Raw genomic sequence first — 25,741 nt, forward strand, 5'->3', positions numbered from 1 at the left:
GATTCTGCCAGTTCACCTCCTTAAAGAAGAAGAAGAAGAAGAAGAAGAAGAAGAAGAAGAAGAAGAAGAAGAAGAAGAAGAAGAAGAAGAAGAAGAAGAAGAAGAAGAAGAAGAAGAAGAAGAAGAAGAAGAAGAAGAAGAAGAAGAAGAAGAAGAAGAAGAAGAAGAGAAAATGAGAAGGAAGACACGTTTAAAACAGAGGATAAAAACTGAGAACGACTGAAATCGATGACAAAGAAAAATTTGGAGACTGCGAACGTACTTGGGAGGAAGATAACGAGTTGGAAAAGATAAACACAGAGGCATACCGCCAGATTCTCTCATGTGCACATAGTCTTGCGCATATATGCATATACAGTGATGCACACATACACTTATGCATAGAGGATGATAGTATTGTGCAGTTGCACCCATATTTACACTCATATTCCCACATTCAATCACATTCAAGCGGAAATATGACAAGAGAAAATATTAGTTTCAACGGGAGGGTGCGAGAGAAGGAAAATAAGAGCTCATTAAATATTTATAAATATATCATCAGCGGAAGAGTATGTTGGAAATTGATGAAAATTACCAGTACACGATGCTGGCATCGTTTTGAAAGAAATATGTGAGTGTATTCTAAGTATTTACATTTTCACACATTCCATCTACATGCTGTAACAGAAAAATAACCTGAAGTGAATGAAAAAGTGGGAGATGAATAGAAGTAATCAGTGGATGAGAAGACGGAGGAGAAAAACCGTAGGAAAGGAAGAAATAAAGCATATAATTACAAATTATATAGTTACATATACATGCAGCCACTAACATACAAATGTGCATACACACACATTACCATTAATAAGTTTTGATGCAGACATATATAATATCCCAGTCGTACTCGTGTCTTCAGAAACAATAAAACAGATATTAAGCCAATATAATAACAGAATATAAGTCAGAAAAATAAAAAGAGGGAAGGAAAGAGAAACGAAACGACAACAACAATAAGATTCATAATACAGTATCAACAAAAACGGACGAACTTACAATAGTTGTAATCTAGGAAGACCCTGGAAACTTCCTTGTTCAATACTGGAAATATTATTTCCGTTTAAGTATCTGCAGAAATAAAGAACCGGATAACAGTTGGTATTAAAAAAAAATTTTGATCACATATTGAATAATGGGCGTCTAAAATGAAACACACGATAACAAGACATATGACAAAGCAGGAACAGGAAGAAGAAGGATAAAAAGAATAAAAAGAACAAGAACAAGAAGACGAAAAAGAAGAATTAAAGAAGACCCACTGCGTATTGATGAGATGAGATAATTAATGTACGGTGTAATAGAATCAAGGAAAGGTGTAAAATATGCTTTTCGGTTGAATATTCGAATAAGTCCTACGTTAGATCATACTGTCATTTTACTGACACGTGTCACGCTGATACATGTTATGTATGAATATCCATATCTTTTTACTTATTTCACTCATTACACCTCCGCCATGCTAGAACATTACCTTGAAAGATATTAGTCGAGTGTACCAAATCTTGTACGCATTTTTGTAGGCTTGTTATTTAATCTATTAGTCACTTTTACCGAACGGTTAAGTAACAGCGTGGGAAACGCACGAGCACGGTTTCTTAAGAGGTGGTTGGAGCAAAAAGAGAAACAGTCTCACGTGCACATATATACAGGCATCATACGACAAACTTGATTCAATTTCCGTCTACAAAACCCACTCAAAAAGTATTGGTCGACCCGAAGTAAAAGGGAAGTCACGTGAAAATGGTCCCACCGAGTGGCACTGAGACATGAGCCATATAGTTTATAACAACCTTCTTACAACAAAAATATCTGCACCAATATATTTGTATGTGAGTGTGTCTGCGTTCGTGTGTGTGTGTGTGTGTGTGTGTGTGTGTGTGTGTGTGTGTGTTTGTGTGTGTGTGTGTGTGTGTGTGCGTGTGTAAATATGAGTGTATGTGATTGTGTATGCGTGTTTAACCAAGAAAAGTTCTGAAATGGCTCTTCCTCGAGAAAAACAAATTACTTTTTGAAACCTGAGTCCCAAAGAATAAGTCATCCATAAATATTAATAAAAGTTAAAATCCCTACGTGAAGTAACTCTCAATGTAAGTATATCGTTCAAATTTTGCCTTTGTGTGAGTGCGTGTGTGTATGCATATTAGTAAGGTATTTCATTAAGGTGAGAAAATGATTTCAAAACAGTATAAAACAATTTTTTTTGAATAGCATGGTATTCTGTTAGTAAATATGATTTTTCTACACACAGAGACACACACGTACACGCTACACACACGGATACATCATACATATTCACCTAAAATCATATTCTCATACAAAAAAATATTTATTCTATCACACACAATTACATACAATCGTGCACATCTTCATAGATGCACAAAGGGAAATATGACAAAATATAAATTAGGAAAACGGGGAGAGAGAGATAGAGAGAGAGAGAGAGGGGGGGGGAGAAAGAAAGAGAAGACATAAAATTTCTAATGATATTACGTTAAGAAAATATTATCAACAAAAATTGAACTTACAGTTTCTTTAAATATTTAAGATTATTGAAGACACCACGTTCGATTTTCTCGATATTGTTATACTCCAAGCTTCTGTATACATAAAAAATATTATAAAGGAAATAGTTTAGAAAAAGTTTCTGTTAAAACATTAAATGTCGTGTCTTAAAATCAAAAGAGACGATGAAAGAAAAGATTGATGATAATAATGGCGAGGAGGAGGTGGAAAAGAGGGGAAGTAGGAGTTGAGGAGAAGATGAACAGGAGAGAGTGTAATATAAAAAGACGATAGACAATGAGAAATCGAGGGGAATAAGTGATATAACGCATATATCTACAGAAGAGCGAGTAGGATACGATGAAACGAAAATGATGCATTAGAAATGGAAAAGTTGAAAAAATTAGAAAAAAGAGAGGAAACAGAAAATGATAAGCATGAAGAATGTAGAAGAAAACTGAGAAGAAAATGGAAGATGTAGGAACAAAACACATGATGAAAGGGTGGAAATCGGAATGAGGAAAAGGAGAAAATATATGTAAAAATAAATCGTACAATCACACATAAACACATATATTCACATACACACAGTTTCGTCTAGGATATCAATTACTGACGTTGATACGCCCACACATACCTTTACAGACATACCTTCGTAGATATACATTTAAACACCCTCAAATACATTCCTACAAACACTGAGAGAGAGAGACAATGAATTAGAGAAGGATAAAGTGGGAAGAAAAGCAAGATTTGAGGACAATAAGTATTTAGATTTATCCTTGTATGATAATACTGATTCTGTAATGAAGACGTGTGGCTTGAAAGAGTTTTGCTAAATTCTAATTCAGACAAATATTATAGATTGTTAAGATTTAGTCTTAAGAATCACATCAGAGAAAAGAAGTATAACAACATAGAAATGGACAAAGAATACTACGATAACAATTACGAAGAATGAGATAACAAAGTAGCATATCTAGCAGAAGTAGTTGTAGCAGTAGTAGTAGTAGTAGTAGTAGTAGTAGTAGTAGTAGTAGTAGTAGTAGTAGTAGTAGTAGTAGTAGTAGCAACCACATATATCGAATTTTGTTTTACATTTATGCACTTCTGGCTACTTTGAATAACTGTCCCCACAACAAGGTAATATGAACCCTTATGTGGATCTGTGTAATCAATATGCAGTCTGTCCCATGGGATATCTGTTTCTGGCCACTGTTGCTATATAGGAATCGATTATTTTGCTGCAAGGCACACCCTCTACATGCTTTCACTTATTTGTTCGATGTCATGGTCTGTTGTTGGCCAGTATATACAACTTCTCATGAATAAATTCATTCTCGAAATCCCTGGGTAATTAATATGAAATTGCGATAATAATCGTTTTTTAGTGCTGCTTGCACTACGAACCATTGAGTATACATCAACACTTTGTCACATAGTGAGAAATTGTTAGCATTTATGTTACGCTTAAATCTATCTCTTCTAGCTTTTAGCATTTCTTTCATTTTTATAATGAATTTATCTTTATTCCGATTATAATCTTATGTCTTAGACAGTAATTGATGATTCACGAATAATGTTACACAAAACATTTTAAATTGCGTTTTCCACTCTCAAAGCAACAATCACGGTATCTTCCAATGGTTCCGCATTTTCCCAAATCAGTTTTGACAAACAATCCGAATGACCTAAATTCTTGGACGTTATATATTCCATCTTGAAATCATAGTTTAATTATATAGTATCCCCAGCGTTGCTACCTATTAGCAGAATGGTTAAGGATTCCTTTTTCGACCCAAATATTAATAATAATAGGCAGTTATCAGGCGAAAACATCTACCGTGCAAAAATCTGTGAATTATTTCACGGCAAAAATAATCGTTAGCGTTTCTTTTTCGATTTGATTATAATATCTCTCTGCTGATATCAGAGAACGTGAGGCATGAATCACCGCCTCCATGTTACCAACATTATATATGTAGCATTAATGCTCCTTACCATACTAAGGAGCGTCTGAACCTACAACAATCTCCGAAGCAGAATCGAAGTATGCTAACGACAAATTAAGTATTAATATCTACTATATGGATATTTTGAATATAATTTTGGTAATAATTTGCCAGTCTTAAAAATGCTTGTAAGTTTGCTATATTTGTCAGAGGGGGCATTTTTTTATTTGCATTTGCTCTCGACACACTCTGATTTTATTACTCGTTTTCTTAACGTACATAGTTGGTGCTGCCCATTGACTATATTCCACTTTTTGGATAACTCCAATTTTTCTAGTCTTAAGTTTATTTATTCTAACTTGCGAACGGTTAATTTTTGTTTAAATACTGGTGTGGCGTTTTCTTTTACGTGAGACCGGCTCAAAACTAATTTAAACTTCAGGAAAATTTGTTTTTTTTTTTCAATTCGTCTGACGACTTATTTGTACTGGCGGAAAAGCTATTCACATTTTTAGAGAAAGATATATGAGGAGGTTCGATGAGTTAAATAATTCCATTCAGTCAGTTCCCAATACGTTTGTTGTATTATTTAACACAACACCTTTAGCATTTAAGGTTTTTCACGTAATCTTACGTTACTCATCAATTCACCCTTAACATACAATTTTTTCATGAAACACCACGGGCAATTTTTCACCACTTTTCAAACTCGTATTTCTTGTAATTTTGCTTAAAGGCTTTCTCTACTTCCTCGTAAAACTTTTCTTCTAACAAGCCTATGACTAGATTAGCACGTGAGAGTGAAAATCTCGTCCCAGTAGCTGTGCCCTTTACCTGTCGATATATTTTATTATCGATCTAAAGATGTTCTCTTCTAGTATCAGGCGTGAGGCCTTGGTAATGAAATTCGTTTTGAAGCGTTTACATATCTGTCCGCTATTTTTTCTACCCAGTATTTTAATACCTCCAGGCCCAAAGGGTGAAGTATATTAGTATAAAAATTTGAGATGTCAAATCTTCTAAGTATAGTACTTTCTGGGACAGTGGGTGGAATATGTTTGAGGAAATCCATGTCATCTCGGATATAGCTGGGTGTTAATGGGCATAAAGGTTTCAGGAGTATATCCAAAACATAGCTTAGTTGTTGTGTTGGGGCTTAAGGTCCAGCAACTGTTCGTCTCAATTTGAGATCAGTAGATCTTAGTATTTTTATGTACTGATTCCTCTGTCCATTTATGGCTCCCTGCATTTCGGAGCTTTTGTGAATCTTGGGTGATCCGAAGAAATTGCTCTCTTTGATAACTGAGTTGCGTAAATAATCTTTCTCTTTGTCTGTGAAAGAACCTTGGTATTAATTAATTAGTGCTTTGATTTTATTCAATGTTGCCTTTTCCGGACGCCTTGGTTCTTCCTTGTAGTAGATTTGCTCTGTTTCCAATATTCTATCTTTATAGTAGTCTTTGTCCATGTTTGCTATCGCCCTTCCCTAATCGGCTTCTTTTAGGATGATTGAATTGCCATTCTTCAGTGTTTATAAGGCTTTTTTTTCTTCTTCACGAAGGTTCTGTTTGCATTTACGGGTATTTTAATATATAAGATAGAATACAGATTTAAGTTTCGACCTAAAGTACGCATGTAAAACATACATGCATGTAAAATATGAGAAAAGAATAAATGTTCAAACTATTTGTAATTTGAACTAGATTTAGAAAGTCTACATTGCAACATCAGTATTCAGTGGAAGAGATTTTCATCATCTCAGAAGGCAGCTTCATTTATAAATATCTTCTTTCTGTACAATGAGCATTCCATTTTCCATTATTTATTACTCTTTGTTGCCAAAATTAAGTTATCTTTACAAAAGTAAACTCGTTTTCTTTGTTTCTTAGCTGATGCACAAACGTTCTTTACAAAAACATATAAACCCTAAAAACTTCAAGAGTGAAATAATAGACTAGGAAGGAAAGCATAAGAGACATGGAAAGGGATTTTAAATAGAATTGGTGGTGTTACAGTGGGGAAACCTTTATTTAATCTTAAGCTTTGTGCTACAAAGTAGTAGGTCCTTACAAGATGATTTAACTGGCTAAAATGCTATTTAAAAAAGGGATGTGACAACATATATAGTCTTAGCTTTTTAGTCTTTTTTAATCCTTTGCTCCTTACCCTTGCTGCATTAAACCTCAGCCCGTTCCCATTATTAACCCCGTATACCAAATCCTTTATTCCCTAACTAGCATCCCTCTTCATCATTCCTGTAAAGGTTGACTTGCAACAGCTCGAGCGGAATATTAATGATATCTGTCTCACAAGTATTGGAGATTTTTCAGGAGTTATACAACTTGTCTGATACTTTCTCCAAAATCGGTAAAATAAAACGAGTGAGATTTTAATTCAGATCACAAACAACTGACCGATATACTGCAAGGTGTCTGAATCGACGTCCTTATAGTTGCGCTAATTCATTCCTCTATTATGGTTGTTTATTGATATCGGGAATGAATGACGTAAGGTTGATCTCGGTGGGATTTGAAGTTAGATTGTCGTGTGTTAGAATGCAATGTATTTTACTTGACGGCCAAAAGATTTGTGCCAATCCTCGCTTAAGAACGATGAAAATATTGAACTTATTAAACAGAACATCAACGTTACTATTCAACATCTTTGAGATATATGAGATTTCGTTAATACTGTTATTCCAACTTTGTTCCTTATTTTACATTAACATCTCTCATTTGGTCAAAAATTTCCAAATTTGTTGAGAAATGGATCCGATCAAATAAATCGATCTTCTTTAGTATTAGAATATTTGATTAAAACTGCAATTTTAAAGTGAGTGATGCGATGATGCAAGCCATTTAATTGGAAATAATCACCTGGAAGAGCGATGTGTTGCAACAGAGTATTTGTTATGAATGTCATGAGCATGTATTATATCATTTTATTCTATTCCATTTTTTCAGATGCTAAATTTTAATGAAGCCCTTAAAAATTACATAAATTTTCAAGTGAATTGGGATTGAGCAATCAGCCGAAACTTCAATTAAGCTTGCAGAATTTTGTAGGTCTAATAATTAATATGTTATTGTGTTCATTATAGGGTAAATTGTATTGATCCCACTCTGTCAAAAATAAATTCCACGTAATTTGTTCAAGCAACGCTGTTTTCCATTCTTCAGTTAGGTATTTTAAGAATTTGGCAATATATGTGGATGTGGTTATTATCTGCAGTTTAATCCGTCTGTATAGTTTTCACTGTAAAAATAATAATTTCTTCTACAGAAGCAAACCTGAAATTTGAGAAAGGGATAGGTCCTTTACGTTGATCTCAGAGCTAAATTGCTATTTATTTTACCGACCCCAAAAGAATGAAAAGCAAAGTCAACCTCGACAGAATTTAAAGTCGAAACGTAAAAACGAACGAAATACCGCTTAACATTTTGCCCGGCGTGCACAACGATTCTGGCAGCTCGCCGTATTGTTCATTTAAAAAACTAATATAAACAATAGTTAACAACTATTCTGTAACGTGGTCAACAGATATTATATCATATTATTGTAAAATTAAACAACAAATCAAGTAATTAATAAAATCATATAATTCTGTGAAATACACATGTATTGTTAGGATAAAAGTTGTCAGAATGTCCGTTCGTTGAATATTCCGCAAGATTTGATGAGTTCAGACAAATAACATCAAAGGTCAGATACTAGCCATATCCTACCATTGTGTATACGATTTTATAAATTCAATATGGTAAGAAACAGTTTATTTGACTTCAGTGCAGGTAACATATCGATCTGCTTTAAATAACATTGCGTTTAAAGCTGTGAGATCAACAACATATTTGTTTAACTGAGAACATAATCAATGAGAATTTAAAACATTTGAAGTGGTAAATACGTAGAAAGTGTCAAATACTTACAAAAGTTCAATATTCATCGGAATTGGTTGTGGGACTGATGTTAATTTGCGATGTTTACAATATACCTTTGTACGTTGGTAGCAAGTACATATCTGGCATATATATGAAACAGCATGAGCCTCCAAAAACAATATCGTACACAGTATCAACACAAACGTTTGCATATATGGTACTATGTGGTGAAACATATTTTCAGGCGCAGATTAACCTATAAAAGAAGAATATAGAAAATACCAGACTTCAATGTTATTAACTTACTTTTTGAAGGGATTAAAATTCACCCCTATTCCACATAACAAATATATCTTTATTGTCATAACTGGATATTTCAGGTAAAACATTAAATTTCGATTAATTACACACATACACACAAATGCATATCAACATACACACTTACATGGTGGGTCTACTATAAAACTAACGAATCATAAATCTGGTGAATCATAAACACGTCGTGCCTATAAACGGTTGGGCCACTACATTCTACGGGACCCCACAAGCAACTGTATTGTAATAAATGATATTTTCTGAACCTAGGTTTAGAAGCGCTGATAAAAAATTTCTTATCGAATATGCTTTGATGATTTCATTTTACTAACACTTTTCCTGAAAACAAAAAAGAACAAAGCATGAACGTAAATGAACAAATGAAAATGTACCTAGATCAAAAGAAGCGAATTTCTTTGGTGACACTAATAGACACTAGAAAATAATGAAATGGATAAGAAAAGAAGAACAGCAAAAGAAACATAGACAACAGTAACAACAAGAATGAAAGAGCTCGAAGAGCAAGCAGTATATACATAAATATCTATCTACCTCTCTCACTCTCCCTTTCTATATATATATATATATATATATATATATATATATATATATATATATATATATATATATATATATATATATATATATATATATATATATATATATATATATATATATATACTAACAAACGCACCCGTCCTTTGCACGGTTTAAGTTGCGAGACGGTTTATGAGTCGCAAGGCAATCTACGTTTCCGATTAATATAGGTTGACCTTGTTTTAGTAAATATTTATAAGTACAACCCACGTTCCCCACCCAAAAAAACCCCTCAGAGTTTTCGAGTGGAATCAACTCCCTTGACTTCCTACATTCCCGCAAATCTCTTATTTTGGTACTCCAGAAAATGGAGGGTGGGGTGGGCGAGACCCCACTCCCCCAGAATTTTTAGAAATTATATTTTTCGTAAAATGAATTACAATTTTTTCGTAGCATGAAACCCAGAAAGCAGAGCGGGGGTGTGGAGGTCTCGGAAATTTTACCCCCACCCCTAGATTCATGTTTTGACACTTAGTTAAAGTTTTGACACCGCATCTGAACGCGTGTTGATGATTCTTTCGTATCAAAATGGCCTGTTATTTCTTTCTCCTTTATTCTTTATTGACAGCTTTATCACCAAGCACCGGTCACGATTATTCCTTTCTATTGTTTGGAAGGATTGAAGCTTGTCGTCTCTTTTGCATTTAAACGCATTTAAATACAATGTGTTCGGTGTCTGTTTTGTACTCGTCCGTGTATAAATAATACATCGTGTATAAATAATATATTCGTTGATGTATGAGCGAGAAACCAAGGTACAGTAATGTACAAATATATAGAAGAATTTGTAGGTATGGGAATGCATATGTGATTAATAATATAGTCAGTTTTGCAGTTCTGGTATAGCGGTATTGCAGTCCGCGTGTTTACATCTTCACGCACACTTTGCTGTGGTGGTGCATCTAGAAGAGGCTAGTTTACTTACTTATGTAAGTAAACAAACACACACACACACACACGTATATTTTGTGATTGTGCATCTCGATGAGGCTACTGGAGGAGGCTATATATACAAATATACTCACATAAACAAACAAACACACACACACGCACACACGTATATTTTGTGATTGTACGTCTCGATGAGGAGGCTATATATACACATATATGGTCCATATATGAAGGAGGAGGCTATATATATACATATATGCTCCATATATGAAGAATATATTTCTGTTTCGTAAAATAACTTTCATTATATCACTTTCACATTTTTGCGCTTTCTTAAACACCTTCATGATCGCTTCTTCTTCCATCTATCTACATAGGCAGCTCACCGTCAAAAATCCATGATGTTTATTATTATTAGCAGTACCATCATCATCATCATCACCATTATTATTATTATTATTATTATTATTATTATTATTATTATTATTATTATTATTATTATTATTATTATTATTGCTGTTGTTGTTGTTGTTGTTGTTCTTGTTGTTGTTGCTGTTGCCGTTGTTATTATTATTATTATTATTATTAATTGTAGTAGTAGTAGTAGTAGTAGTAGTAGTAGTAACGGTAGTAGTAGCAGTAGTTGTGGTATTGGCCGAGAGAGCAGCGCCTGCCATCAAAGTGAGACTGCAGTACAATATAACCAGCATGACTACTCGTCTGATAAGCGTACTCTAGCAAAATACATCACAACCATATGTGCGTGACATGGTGACCTCATAAGATAAATAGCACATGAGCTGTGTAGCCCAGTTAGAATTTTCTTCAGATCGAGTGGCCCATCCCGCTCAAAAGGACCCTGAATAAAGGTTGTTTAAGTATGATGAACGAAACATCCATGCTTCTCAGGTTGAATTATTCAAACACCCAAAATTCTCCACACATGGCTATGGTGTACATAGCATCAACCATTAAGGTGCGTGCACATCTGTTCATGGTCAAACAAATTTGTGGTGTTGAGTAGAATATTTCCTGTAGCCCATATTTTGTACCAATTTAAAACGTATTTGATAACACTTCCAGTCAGTTAAAATTAAATGTTATAAGAGTCCCTGTCTGGTACTGCATCAAGGCATTTATAATAATAATAATAATAATAATAATAATAATAATAATAATAATAATAATAATAATAATAATAATAATAAAAATAATAATAATAATAATGATAATAATGGGAACACAAACCACCCCCAGTACTTGAAAATGATCACATTGCACTCCTCTGGAACTTCACCATTCAAACTGACAGAAAGATAGACGCAAATAGGCCAGACATCATACTGAAAGACTTCAGACAAAAATCATGCCTCCTCATTGATATGACTGTCCCAATCGATATAAACGTATCGGTCAAGACCTACCAAAAACTGAGCTCAGATACCAGGAAACCCCAAAATGGCTGAAGTTCAAAAGATAGTGCTCATGGGAACTGCCCATATCCTACGTAAAATACTGTCTATGTGATCTTAAATTTTAAAGCAAACATAATTTTCTTATGGTTAAACATTCACTTGAACAAAACTGTACAAATCCAAATATATGGTACCCTAGGCACAACACCTACATGAACTTCTAACTTGTTGTCTCTTGAGGTCTCTGGGTGAGACTTGGATCCAAATTGTACAAATGCAAAACAAAAGTCAAACATAAAATAATAATAATAATAATAATAATAATAATAATAATAATAATAATAATAATAATAATAATAATGATAATAATATGATAGAGCTGCACAATATATTCACTTGGTAATATGCAAAATCATGGACTTGCCCCATGATAAAAACTGGTGGGAACACAAACCACCCCCAGTACTTGAAAAGGATCACATCGCACTCCTCTGAACTGAATCAGTGCGTGTGTTTATTACCGGCATAATGCCTCTCCCAAGGCTTAATTGTATTTCTTTCAACACACGTATCGACATCAAGAATCTTGCACACGAAATACACATACGAAATTATTATTATTATTATTATTATGGTCTGGTAATTGATCTCATGATCCTGACTCTAACACCCTAACCACTTGACCAAACGCCCGCCTATCTCTCTCTTTCTCTCTCTCTCTCTCTCTCTGAAATATGGGTGAGTGTTTGGCCCAATCGGATGCACGTGTAGTCACGTAAGCGTTGATATATGGGTTCGATACATACTGAAAAATGATGACATACTCCCAGCCAGAATCGAACCCACATATCAAAGCGTACGTGAACATACACGCGTCTTATTGGGCCAAACGCTCACCCATCTTTTCAGCCAAATTTTATGTATATATACTAAAACTGTCAAATACTACATATAGGATTTATGGACAAACTAGAAAGCTTTGTAAGTTACGGAGAGAAAGCCATGGAAGTTTGTTAGTACAATAATAGCTATAATAATATATCATAATAATAATATATATTCTACTATTTAAAGAGACATTTACATATAAATAATTTGTTTGTATATAAATGTCACTTTAAATCGGAGAATTTATTATTATTATTATTTAATGTTTGACTTTTGTTTTGCATTTGTACAAGTTGGATCCAAGTCTCACCCAGAGACCTCAAGAGACAACAAGTTAGAAGTTCATGTAGGCGTTATATTATTATTATTGTTATTATTATTATTATTATTATTATTATTATTATTATTATTATTATTATTATTATTATTATTATTATTATTGTCCAGTAGTTTTAGTCCACATTCGAGTTACCTCTATTTCCAGGTCTTTGTATTTTGAAAGTTTTTCCATTTCTTTTAGGGAAACGTTATCATCTGCTGGTATTGATACATCAATTAGAAAGAATTTTTTTTTCTTCATGATCTTTGACAACTATATCTGGTCTATTTGCCTTAATTTCTCTATCTGTGTCTATTGGCATATCCCAGAGTATGGTTGCTTTCTCGTTTTCTATGACCTTTTCTGGCGTGTGTTTATACCATCTTTTTTCTGTTGTTATTCCATAGTGTTGGCATAGCTTCCAATGTATATAGGTCCCAGCTCTGTCGTGTCTGTGAATATATTCCTTCTTAGCCAGGACTGGGCAGCCAGAGATAATATGATTTATTGTTTCTTGTCCATCTCCATATATTCTACAGTTACTTGTTATATTTATTGTTTCTTGTCCATCTCTACATATTCTACAGTTACTTGTATTATTATTATTATTATTATTTTTATTATTATTATTATTTTATGTTTGACTTTTGTTTTGCATTTGTACAAGTTGGATCCAAGTCTCACCCAGAGACCTCAAGAGACAACAAGTTAGACGTTCATGTAGGTATTATGCCTAGGGTACCATATATTTGGATTTGTACAGTTTTGTTCAAGTGAATGTTTAAGAAACCATGAGAAAATTATGTGTTTGCTTTAAAATTTGAGATCACATAGACAGTATTTTACGTAGGATATGGGCAGTTCCCATGAGCACTATCTTTTGAACTTCAGCCATTTGGGGGTTTCCTGGTATCTGAGCTAGGTAGCAATCAGCCCGTTTCGCTGTCATTCCCAGGGCACCTATGACAATAGGTATTGTTTTCGTCTTCAGATTCCACATTTTGCTAATTTCTATTTCAAGATCTTTATATTTGCTCAGTTTTTGGTAGGTCTTGACAGATACGTTTATATCAATTGGGACAGTCATATCAATGAGGAGGCATGATTTTTGTCTGAAGTCTTTCAGTATGATGTCTGGCCTATTTGCGTCTATCTTTCTGTCAGTTTGAATGGTGAAGTTCCAGAGGAGTGCAATGTGATCATTTTCAAGTACTGGGGGTGGTTTGTGTTCCCACCAGTTTTTATCATGGGGCAAGTCCAGGTTTTTGCATATTACCCAGTGAATATATTGTGCAGCTCTATCATGCCTGTTGAGATACTCTGTAGGCGCAAGCAGACTGCACATGGAGACCACATGATCGATGGTCTCATTTTGTTGTTGGCATATACGACATAATGGGGAGCTGCCGTTCTTTAATATGTTGGCCTGGTAGTTCTTTGTAGGTAGGCATTGATCTTGGGCTGCTATGATAAACCCCTCTGTTTCTGATTTCAAGCCAGAGGCCATTAACCATTGGTGGGTAAGGGCTTTGTCAATATCTGCATTATTCGCTCTCTTTGGGTATTTGCCATTGAGAGGTTTTCCATGCCATTTTTCAGTCATAATATCTAAGGCAGCAATTTTTGCACGGGTTTTCAAGCGCTTAGCTTTTTCTGCAGGTGTTTCTAGTTCGTCTAATTCTTGAATTTGTTGCAATTGGAATTCACTTAGATAGTCCTTTGCCTGTTTTGTTACTGAGTAAGATGCTTTCTTGCTTTCATGTTTTAAGATAAGTTTTAGCATCCAGTCCTCAGAGTTTTTGAGATAGGTGTCTAGGCCAATTGTGGCTACCTTCATTGAAGCTGTAGAAGTCCTCGGCCTCCCTCTTTTCTTGGCAGATAAAGACGTTCTATATCTGCCTTAGGGTGGTGCATTCTATGCATTGTCAACAGTTTTCGTATTTTTCTGTCAACATTACATATTTCAGTAATTGACCAGTTAACGATATTGAAACTGTAAGTCACGACTGGTATGGCTAGAGCATTGATCGCTTCGATCCTGTTTCTCGCGTTCAGCTCTGTCTTCAGTATTGCTCTCACCCTGCGATAACATTCTCTTCTGATCCTTTCCCTCATCACTGAGTGCTTGATATTGTCTCCTTCAATTACCCCTAGGTATTTGTAGCTCTCCGCTGGTTCTAACTCTTTTATGACATTTTGCCGGTCAAGGTTCACATTAGATGTATTTGTCATTTTTCCTTTGATAAAGGTAGCTTTTGCACATTTATCAAGGCCAAATTGCATCCTGATGTCATCACTGAATTGTTTAACAATCGCTAGTAGGCCTTTGAGTTGTTGGTCATTTTTTGCAAAGAGCTTTAAATCATCCATGTAAATGAGATGATTTATATCTTTATCAAATATTTAATAACCATACTGTGCATCATTGAGCAATTTTGAGAGCGGTATTAGGGCTAGACAGAAGAGGAGTGGTGATAGTGAGTCACCCTGGAAAATGCCACATGAAATTCTTACATCTCCAGCATTTAGAGATTCATTGTCATTGTTCAACATCAGTGTGGTTCTCCATGATCTCATACTTACAGATAAAAAGTTTCGCAGAGTAGGAGCTATTTTATACATTTCCAGACATTTCCTAATCTAGCTATGTGGTAGGCTATCAAAGGCCTTTTTATAGTCTATCCAGGCTATTGACAAGTTTTTGTGTCGCTTGTGACAATCTTCTAAGATCATCTTATTGATGAGTAGCTGATCTTTACAGCCATAAGATCCACGTTTACATCCCTTTTGCTCATTAGGGAATATGCTACTTTCTATTAAAAAAACTATAGGTGTACTCGGTTAAGACAGATGTTAGCGTCTTATACATTGTTGTTAAGCAGGTTATGGGGCGATAATTTTTTGGTTCGTTTGTTTTCTCATTTTTTGGAAGCAGGAATGTTAAACCATTAACTAGCCAAGAGGGCATCAAACTAGGATTTTGCAAACATCGTTGTAAAGTTTTGTTAGCAGTTCATGGCTTTCTGGGAAGGCATTCAACCAGAAGTTAGGAATTTTATCCTTTCCTGGAGACTTCCATTTGCTTGACCTCCTGAGAGCAGATCTTATATCTTCTACCTTGACCCCCTCCCACTTTTGCTCCTCTAAGGAGTCTAGGTCTGTAGATATTCTATCAATCCAAGGGGCCTTTTCATTGTGTTTTATCTTCTGCCCAGATTTTATTCCAAAATTCTTGCACTTCTTCTTTTGATGGGACAGACTTTATTGTTACTGGTGTTTTCCCTATCTTCCTGTAGAAATTTTTGGGGTTATTTTTGAACATGTTATTATCTCGGAAGAATCTAACACGCTTTTCATACCTTGCTATGCGGGCAGCTTTAGCACATACCTTTTGCTTGATGGTTTCTATGGTGGCATCAATGTCAACTATGGTTTTCATATTATATTTTTTCTTTAGTTTTTGGGTCTTTGTAGGTTTGATACTCTTGTCAAATTTAAGGTGGTGTTGAATGCGTTCTTGCCAAGAAGGCTTTTTGTGCGAGTGTTGTCTTTTTCTAATCTTTTCACCACATAGAATCGTTGAGATTCTTGCGGATGCATAGTACAGGTGGTTGAGATCTGTAATATCAACATCATTAGCTGAAATTATATCCTTAAGTGCAAGGCGGATTTTACCAATTATTTTCAGGTTTTGGTTAGAATTGCGAATTTTTGAGAGAGTGTCGCGTTCATTCATACTAGTTTCTTTAATTTTCAGCCATTCAATCATGATTTGATTTTTTAGATCATGTAGTTCTGTTGCGTCGATTTCTGTATGACTTTCTTCATCTATTTGATTTTCACCTGCCTTAGTGTTTATGGTTGGTTCAGGGAGTATTTCACTTTGCCTATCAGTTACCTTAACTCTTTCAATCATTACTGTATTTTCATCAGCCTTGGGCTGGTTTATAATTATTTCCTCTGTAGTATCTTCTTTAGCTGCACATTCATTCTTTTTATCCCTTACTGCTTGTTTAATTTGGTCAATCTCTACTTCAGTTAGAAAATTTTTTTTCAAAATGTTTCTTCTGACGTTGGCAAGTTTGTTACTGTCTATGTAGGGTCTTACTTCAAGGTGTTTCTGTCTCCAGTTTAAGTAGGTTTGTACAGTATTAGATTTATCTGTAGGGAAATATATGGCATGGTAGAAGGCTGTAAGAACTTCTTTATTATCTTCCCTAGAACATTTTTCATTCTTTTTCTTTTGGTAATTTGATAACGAGCATGGATGGCCATCTGTTGGAATATTCCGGTTGTGGGGTACTTCCAGCTCCTGTGTGTCGGGAAGATTTGAACCAGTAGCAGATTTCTCGTCTCGGATCTGGTTCATTATCCGAGTAAGTGGTCCTTTATAATTCGGTCTATGACCATTCCGGTTTGTATTTTGTTTTATTAACAGTGAGGCATAACAAGCTTCGACGTTGACGCTAGAGGACGGATCTGTCTGTTTAGGGTTAATTTTTTGAGACAACACCGTCTCCGAGCTCTCGTGACGTAGCTTCTTAAGGCTAGCAGATCTATTTCGAGTAAGTGGCCCTTTGTGATTCGGTCGACGACCAATCTGGTTTGTGATCTGCTTTGTTATCATTGAGGCATGACGAGCTTTGGCGTTGACATTAGGGGACGGATTTGTCTGTTTAGGGTAAGTTTTTTGAGACAACACCGTCACCGAGTTCTCAGCATGTAAACATTGCTCGTTGCGTAGTTTTTTAAGGCTAGCAGATCGGTATTCATCTGTATTTTTTTTGTTGATAGATTTATCTCCGGGCATAGTGTATTTTTTTTGTGTGTGTGTGTGGCGTTTTAAACTTATGAATGGTTCACTGTCTGTGTTTGTTCACAAAATGAAAATAAATAAAGAAGAAAAAAAAAGTTTTGGTTTTGCTTCGTTTGTGATATGTGTTTTCGTATGCGTGAGTGTGTCCTGTGATTTTCACGTAGTTGTGTAAACATTAAGATGCATGTGTAGTTCTATGGGTATCCAAACGTATATGTCATTGTGTACACGTTCGAGTGTATGCGTAATTATTCAATATATGTACTTACTATTTTGCTCCATTTCTTTTTTATATAGTTTGTAAACTTTCCGGTGTTGGTTTTGCGTGTGTGATCGCACGTGTTTCATTGAGACATCGTGCATAGGAGGACCTGTGCTTTGTATGGCAGTGAAATTTCATTTTTTAAGAATAAAAAATATTTAAAAAAATTATCTTCGTTAAAAGACCGCTTCCTTCAAATCTTCCACCGGTTCTTTTGCCTAATTCCATCGATGTTATTGGATTAGATTTGTTTTTGTATTGGGAGCCCGGTGTAGCACATCCATGTTGTTATTCAGCCCGGTGCTGATTCTTCTTCTTCTTCTTCTTCTTCTTCTTCTTCTTCTTCTTATTATTATTATTATTATTATTATTATTATTATTATTATTATTATTATTATTATTATTATTATTATTGTTATTATTATTAATATTATTATTATTATTATCATTATTATTATTATGATTATTTATTTATTTATTTATATATTTATTTATTATTATAGTTATTAGTGTCCAATGCTGACAGAAAAGACGGCATGAAAATGATACGGAAAATAAAATTAAAATTAAAAGTTTAAAGCCTTTATCTTAGTAACTGCTTCAACACGATGTTTCTAGTAAAAACCCTGCCATTAATTAGTTTAACTTGTTTGCGATAGTTGTTTACCAAAATTGTAATATTATTATTGCTTCTACTTTGTGTTCAATGCAAAATAATATTGTCCATGGCTGAATACTCATGGTAGGGTGATGCCAACATTACTGAAGCTCTGCCTTTGTGATTTGTTTATAATCATTGCAAGTGCTGGAATAACAGAAACTGTTGTCTACCGATACTAAAGAGAAGGGTCATTCCATTAGGAGGGAGACTAATGCACGGAATAATGGCCTCCTCTCCTTTCTTACTTCCAATAATAATTTTTCTATGAATGAAAAAATCCTTGATGGGCAGCACTAAGATCCAGGTCAATTGGGTTCAACTAGAATTACGAGTAAACTGATAACAAACAATACATACCGTAAATATACAAACACATCGAAATATTAGAGCAAATGGCCATCGTAAAATGTAAACAAAACATCTCACCTCTGAAATGATTCTTCTGAGTATGCGTGAGCCCTAATTTATAGGGATGCCTCTGCAAGCATATATAATTTGTACGATGTATAATAAACATACATTTATATATATATATATATATGTGTGTGTGTGTGTGTGTGTGTGTGTGTGTGTGTGTGTGTGTACACAGTGTTAGGTGTGATGTACAGAAGTAAATATTGAAAAAAAAGTCGTCAGAATTTTGGAATAACTTCTTTCATTTATTTTATACATATATTAGGGTTTTCGTTCGTCTTTCGAAAGTAAGTATAAAAAAAGTAAGTATAAAAAAAAGTAAGTATAAAAAAAATATATATACATATAAATAAAAAGAAATGCATATAAAAATATACACACACACAGCACAGCACAACAACACGCACACACAAAATTTAAACACACACAGAGAAACAAACATTGTTGGGTGGACGTTACTACACAGTAGTTCTTATATATTGAAAAAAGTCGTCAGAATTTTGGAATTACTTCTTTCATTTATTGTATACATATATTAGCGCTTTCGTTCGTCTTTCGAGCTTGTCAAATATAACTGTGAAAATACAGAGATCTAGCTTATTTATTTAAAAACAGGTGTTTTGGGGGGTTTTGTTTATAACAGAACAATGTTTTGTTTTGTTTTTGTTTTTGTTTTTTTGGGGTGAGGCTTTGGAGACAATGGAAGATGTATAAGCAAATAGATAGATAGATAGATAGATAGATAGATAGATAGATAGATAGATAGATAGATAGAGAGATAGATAGATAGACTGATAGTCACACAGATAGAGAGATAGATGTGGTAAAAGAGAGAGAGAGGGGCCATTGTATTGAATTGGTCTTTTTAAGGAGTGTCAAAAAAGGTTAAAAGCTTGTTTACTACTTACTGTATTGTTTTGAGACAGATTGTAGGGATGGTAGAAGAAGGAGGAAGAAAAGAAGAAAGGAAGAAGAAAGAAAAAATAGAGAATAATGAATAGAAAATATAAAGAAAACAAAAAATGTCTTCCTGTTTTTTCTTTTGCTTTTAGTTCTTTTACTATGAATTCTGTTTTAGTCTCTGATCTGAATTCTGCCCTTGTCAGGTGTTTTTTAAGGTTTTTTGGTTGGCGTCTGCTATTCCGTAAGGTGTTTTTTTCAATCAGAGTTTTCATCTGAGGGCTTTGAATGAGTATAGGCAGGTTCGATTTTATGACGTGGAATATGTTAGTTATTCCAGGACTGTATGTATTAATGAATGGAATCGTGTTTTCATTAACTTTTTCCTTTGGTGTCCGTAGTTGGGTGATATTCAGTTCCATCGCCTTTTTAATTCCTTCATTAATTAGGCCTAAGGGGTATTTTTGTATAGTAAGGAAGCCTTTCAGTTCGTTGAGCCTAGTTTCACGCGTTTTAGGCTCACTTACTATAGCACAGATGCGTCTGGCCATGCTGTATGGGATGTTACTTTTGATGTGTGATGGGTGACAAGAATAGAAGTTTAAATATTGGTGTGTATCGGATTTTTTGTAAAATATGTCTGTTGTGACTGTGCAGTTTTGTATTTTTATGTGGATATCCAGGAATGGTAGTTCATTGCAACTGGATTCTGTTGTGAATTTGATGGAAGGGTGAAGTGCGTTTAATATATTGTTAAATACATTTAGATCTTCAGTCGATTTTTCCCCAAAAATGAAACAATCATCCAGGAAGCGTTTCCATTTCTTAATGATATGTTGTTTGTATTCTTGGTCAAAGGTTTTTTCCACTTCCTCATAGAGCTTTTCGTCGAAGTACCCCGTAACTAAGTATGCATTTGAGGGCGCAAATCGCATACCCATAGCCGTGCCCTTTATCTGCCGATATGTTTTGTTGTCGAATTTAAAAGTATTTTCCTCTAGCACTAGACGTGTGGCCTTGGTGATGAAATCAGTTTTGAAGCGATCATTTATCCGTTCTCTATGTTTTTCAACCCAGTGTTTGATTGCTTCTAGGCCTAAACTGTGAGGTATATTCGTATAGATATTAGTAACATCAACACTCGCTAGTATAGTACCTTCTGCAACAGTGGGGGGAATGTGTTGGATGAAATCTATGCCATCCCGTACATAGCTAGGTATTAATGGGCACAAAGGTTTTAAGACTATATCTAGAAAATGACTTAGCTGTTGTGTTGGAGCTTGAGGTCCAGCAACTATTGGCCTTAGTTTGAGGTCAGCAGGTCTTAGTAATTTTATGTATTCGTTCTTCTGCTTATTTATGGCATTTTGTATTTCGTGGATTTTAGGCAATCCGTAAAAATTGCTCTCTTTGATAACAGAGTTGCATATATACTCTTTTTCCTTGTCAGTGAAAGAATCTTGGAATTCATTTCTTAGCCTTCTGATTTTATTTAGTATTGTTGTTTCTGAGTGCCTAGTTTCTTCCTTGTAGTAGGTTTCATTTGTTAACATTTCCAATATTTTGTCTTTATAATAGTCCTTGTCCATGATAACTATTGCCCCTCCCTTGTCGGCTTCTTTTAGGATGATTGTGTTGTCATTTTTTAGTGTTCGTAAGGCTTTCTTTTCGTTTTCACAGAGGTTTTGTTTACATCTCTGGGTATTTAGGGGAAATTTTGAGACTGTGTCTATATACGCATCCAAATATTTGTCCTTTCCATTGTAGGGAGTGAAGTGGGATTTCTTTCGGACTATTGATTCATCATTTAAGTCTTTCTCATTGAAGAATTCTAAAAGTCGGAGGTGACGGTTGAAGTGTTCAATATCAGATTTCAGTTCAATGAGGTTGGGAGTGGGTGTCGGGGTAAACTTTAGACCTTTTAATAGGAGGTTGATCTCATCGTTGATGAGGTTCCGATTTGATAAATTTATGATTTTCGGGTATATATGTTGTGTGTGGTTAATTAACTCTGGTGTATTATCGGGTCCGGTGCGTGGTTTTGGTATTTCCTCCCTAAAAAAGGAATTGTGTTTCCACGTCTTCGTTGTCTTGTCTGGGTGTTCTCATTTCCATGTAGGTAAGAGGATGGTTCGTGTCTTTTATACCAATTCCGTTGGTTAAAAGTTTCGTTTTTTCTTCCCATCTTTCACGCTTTTTTCTTCCCCATTCAGGATATATGGGAATTTTGGTTGTAAAACTTGTGTTTCTTGAATTGTCATGATTATTGTTCCTATTATAGTATCTGTGTTGTCTGTATTTTATTTGTTCTTCTTCCCATGTATTCATCCATCTGGGGTACATGTTATTACGAGTTGTTGGTTGTCTGTATGTTATTTGTCTTTCGTGTCTGTTTTCCTTTTCATTTATCCATCTATGGTGTTTGGACGTATGGGTTGATGGCTGTCTTCTATATTTCATTTGTTGGTTAATTGCAGCCTTATGTATTGTTGGATATGGTTTTCTAGTCAGTATTTCGGGTGAGATGGAGGTCATTTCCGCGTATGTTTTTGGATAATTAGAGGTTCGGTATCTCATTTCGATTCTTCTAGGGTTAGTGTCTATATTTGTTTTCGATTTCTTCGCATTTATTTGTTGTTGCGGTTTCGTTTTCATAATGGATTTATCTCCATAGTTTTTTTCATAGTTAGTGAACCACTCTTGTTTTTCCCACATTTTTATGGATTTCTCTTCTTCCCACTTTGTGCCTTCTTTCAATAGTTTTTGCAGTTTTTCATGATATTGATTGTTGCTTTAAGCTCTATGAGGAAGTGGAAAAAACCTTTGACCAAGAATACAAACAACATATCATTAAGAAATGGAAACGCTTCCTGGATGATTGTTTCATTTTTGGGGAAAAATCGACTGAAGATCTAAATGTATTTAACAATATACTAAACGCACTTCACCCTTCCATCAAATTCACAACAGAATCCAGTTGCAATGAACTACCATTCCTGGATATCCACATAAATATACAAAACTGCACAGTCACAACAGACATATTTTACAAAAAAAAACGATACACACCAATATTTAAACTTCTATTCTAGTCATCCATCACACATCAAAAGAAACATCCCATACAGCATGGCCAGACGCATCTGTGCTATAGTAAGTGACCCTAAAACGCGTGAAACTAGGCTCAACGAACTGAAAGGCTTCCTTACTATACAAAAATACCCCTTAGGCCTAATTAATGAAGGAATTAAAAAGGCGATGGAACTGAATATCACCCAACTACGGACACCAAAGGAAAAAGTTAATGAAAACACGATTCCATTCATTAATACATACAGTCCTAGAATAACTAACATATTCCATGTCATAAAATCGAACCTGCCTATACTCCTTCAAAGCCCTAAGATGAAAACTCTGATTGAAAAAAACACCTTACGGAATAGCAGACGCCAACCAAAAAACCTTAAAAAACACCTGACAAGGGCAGAATTCAGATCAGAGACTAAACCAGAATTCATAGTAAAAGAATGTGGTGATAGGAGATGCGGAACGTGTAACAATACCAACAACTACAAATACATAGAAAGTGGTTCCCACATAAAATTCAAGAACGCATCTAATTTTAAAATAAATGCAGATATGAACTGCAAAACACAAAATCTCATATACTGCATCAGCTGTCCAAACTGTAAAGAAAATTCAATTGGCGAAACGAATAACTCACTTTGTCAACGTGCAAGAATTCACAGGCAACATATCCAACAAGAAGAACTAAGAATGATTCCATTAAGTAAACATCTGGAAATATGCGGAGACGGAAAGTTCAAAATCTTTCCCTTTTATAAATGTACACGGGGCGATCCACAATTCCGAAAGGCAATGGAACTTCTCTTCATAAAAAAATTTTCCCCGAAGTTAAATGTTTGAAAGAGAGAAAAAAAAAAAAGACAAGGAATACGTTTTGAATGTATATATATATATATATATATGTTTGATATGATATATATATAGTTATTTTTACTAAATTGATTTTACTAATTCAATTTTTCAAATTTACAAAGATTATACTAATATACACTCATGCAGAACTACACCTTACAAAAAATCAATAAATAAATGAATGTATGACAGGAATATATTCTGAAAGGGACCCAAAGTCTCTAAAAAGAAAGGACAAAGAATATAAAATGAAAGAACTAAAAGCAAAAGAAAAAACAGGAAGACATTTTTTGTTTTCTTTATATTTTCTATTCATTATTCTCTATTTTTTCTTTCTTCTTCCTTTCTTCTTTTCTTCCTCCTTCTTCTACCATCCCTAAAATTTGTCTCAAAACAATACAGTAAGTAGTAAACATGCTTTTAATCTTTTTTTTGACACTCCTTAAAAAGACCAATTCAACACAATGGCCCTTCTCTCTCTCTTTTACCACATCCATCTCTCTATCTGTGTGACTATCAGTCTATCTATCTATCTCTCTATCTGCCTATCTAGCTATCTATCTATTTGCTTATACATCTTCCATTGTCTCCAAAGCCTCACCCCCAAAAAACAAAAAAACAAAAAAAACAATGTTCTGTTATAAACAAAACCCCCCAAAACACCTGTTTTTATATAAATAAGCTAGATCTCTGTATTTTCACAGTTATATTTGACAAGCTCGAAAGACGAACGTAAGCGCTAATATATGTATACAATAAATGAAAGAAGTAATTCCAAAATTCTGACGACTTTTTTTCAATATATAAGAACTACTGTGTAGTAACGTCCACCCAACAATGTTTGTTTCTCTGTGTGTGTTTAAATTTTGTGTGTGCGTGTTGTTGTGCTGTGCTGTGTGTGTGTATATTTTTATATGCATTTCTTTTTATATATATATTTTTATTTTATACTTACTTTTTAAATATTTTTATATTTACTTTTTATGTATCTTTATGAGTTTTTACATCGTATTTATATGTTTTTTACACATTGTTTTTATATATATTTTATATTTTATATGTATCTCTATTGCATTTACTTTTCTCCTTTCATATCTACATCTTTTATATTGACTTTTTTATGTATTTTCTATGTACTTATTATATTCTGTTTTTTTTTCTTTTTTAATATGCGGGGTAGATGAGGCCCATTAGCCAAGTGAAGGCAACTCTTCTAGGAGAAGGACACTCCGACATAAAACCAGGTCCATGACCTCTGTGGGAGGAGACTGGGCTCTTTTTTTTTCTGTGAGGTCGTGGTTAGGACAACCAGTATAGGAGGATAAAACTCCGAATTCAAATTGATCTACCACTGCTGGCTTGCAATCTCCTTTTGAGGAAAAGCCTAGGAGAGGATACTCTGATATAAAACCTGCAGTCAACTTAGTACTAGTGATCTTGCTCTCGCTTGTCACTGGATTATAGTATTTTGACCTAGAGAGTGGCAAAGGTGTTGTACAAGCGTTTGTCACTAAAATCCAATCAGATGTCCCCAACAAGACAAAACACTGTCAAATCACAGTCATCTTAGTATGACCCGATGAAAAATTAGGGAAAAGAAAGAGAGAGAGAGAGAGAGAGAGAGAGAGAGAGAGAGAGAGAGGAGGAAGGATGGATGGGGTGGAGGAAGGAAAAAGGAGTGAGAAGGGCAGGAGAGGAGACGAAGAAAGAAGAAAGGAGGAGAGAAAAGTCCTGTAGCGATGGAGGAGTGGCGACGTATGCAGACTTGACCGGTTGGAAGCATACAGTTACAAATCTGCACATAAGGCGGCAGAGTTCTTATCTTAACATCGCTAACATGTCTTCGTGGACAGGGGCTGTTTTCGGTGGAGAATCCTGTGTCTGAGCAGCCCTTTTGAAGAGAACACAGCTCACCTGGATATACTGGGAAGGTGCTAGAAAAGGTGCATTAAA

At 34.6% G+C, this 25,741-nt stretch overlaps 1 protein-coding gene across 2 annotated transcripts in view; it reads right to left on the reverse strand.

Annotated features, from left to right (window-relative positions):
• Nucleotides 1-1,024: 1,024 nt before the first annotated feature.
• LOC149130119 (epiphycan-like) overlaps nucleotides 1,025-25,741 on the reverse strand; it is a 46,635-nt gene continuing 21,918 nt past the window's right edge. For both annotated transcript variants that reach the window (XM_089346160.1, XM_089346161.1), the window contains exons 2-4: nucleotides 8,420-8,627; nucleotides 2,565-2,636; nucleotides 1,025-1,107 (exon numbers count right to left, since the gene is read on the reverse strand). In XM_089346160.1, coding sequence (XP_089202286.1) covers nucleotides 1,032-1,107; nucleotides 2,565-2,636; nucleotides 8,420-8,607 — 336 coding nt within the window. In that variant the 5' untranslated portion in view covers nucleotides 8,608-8,627 and the 3' untranslated portion in view covers nucleotides 1,025-1,031. The remainder of the gene's footprint in view (nucleotides 1,108-2,564; nucleotides 2,637-8,419; nucleotides 8,628-25,741) is intronic.

The sequence above is a fragment of the Octopus bimaculoides genome, chromosome 30 (genome assembly GCF_046866305.1).
Source record: "Octopus bimaculoides isolate indiv1 chromosome 30, ASM4686630v1, whole genome shotgun sequence".
NCBI classification, from domain to species: Eukaryota; Metazoa; Mollusca; class Cephalopoda; order Octopoda; family Octopodidae; genus Octopus; species Octopus bimaculoides.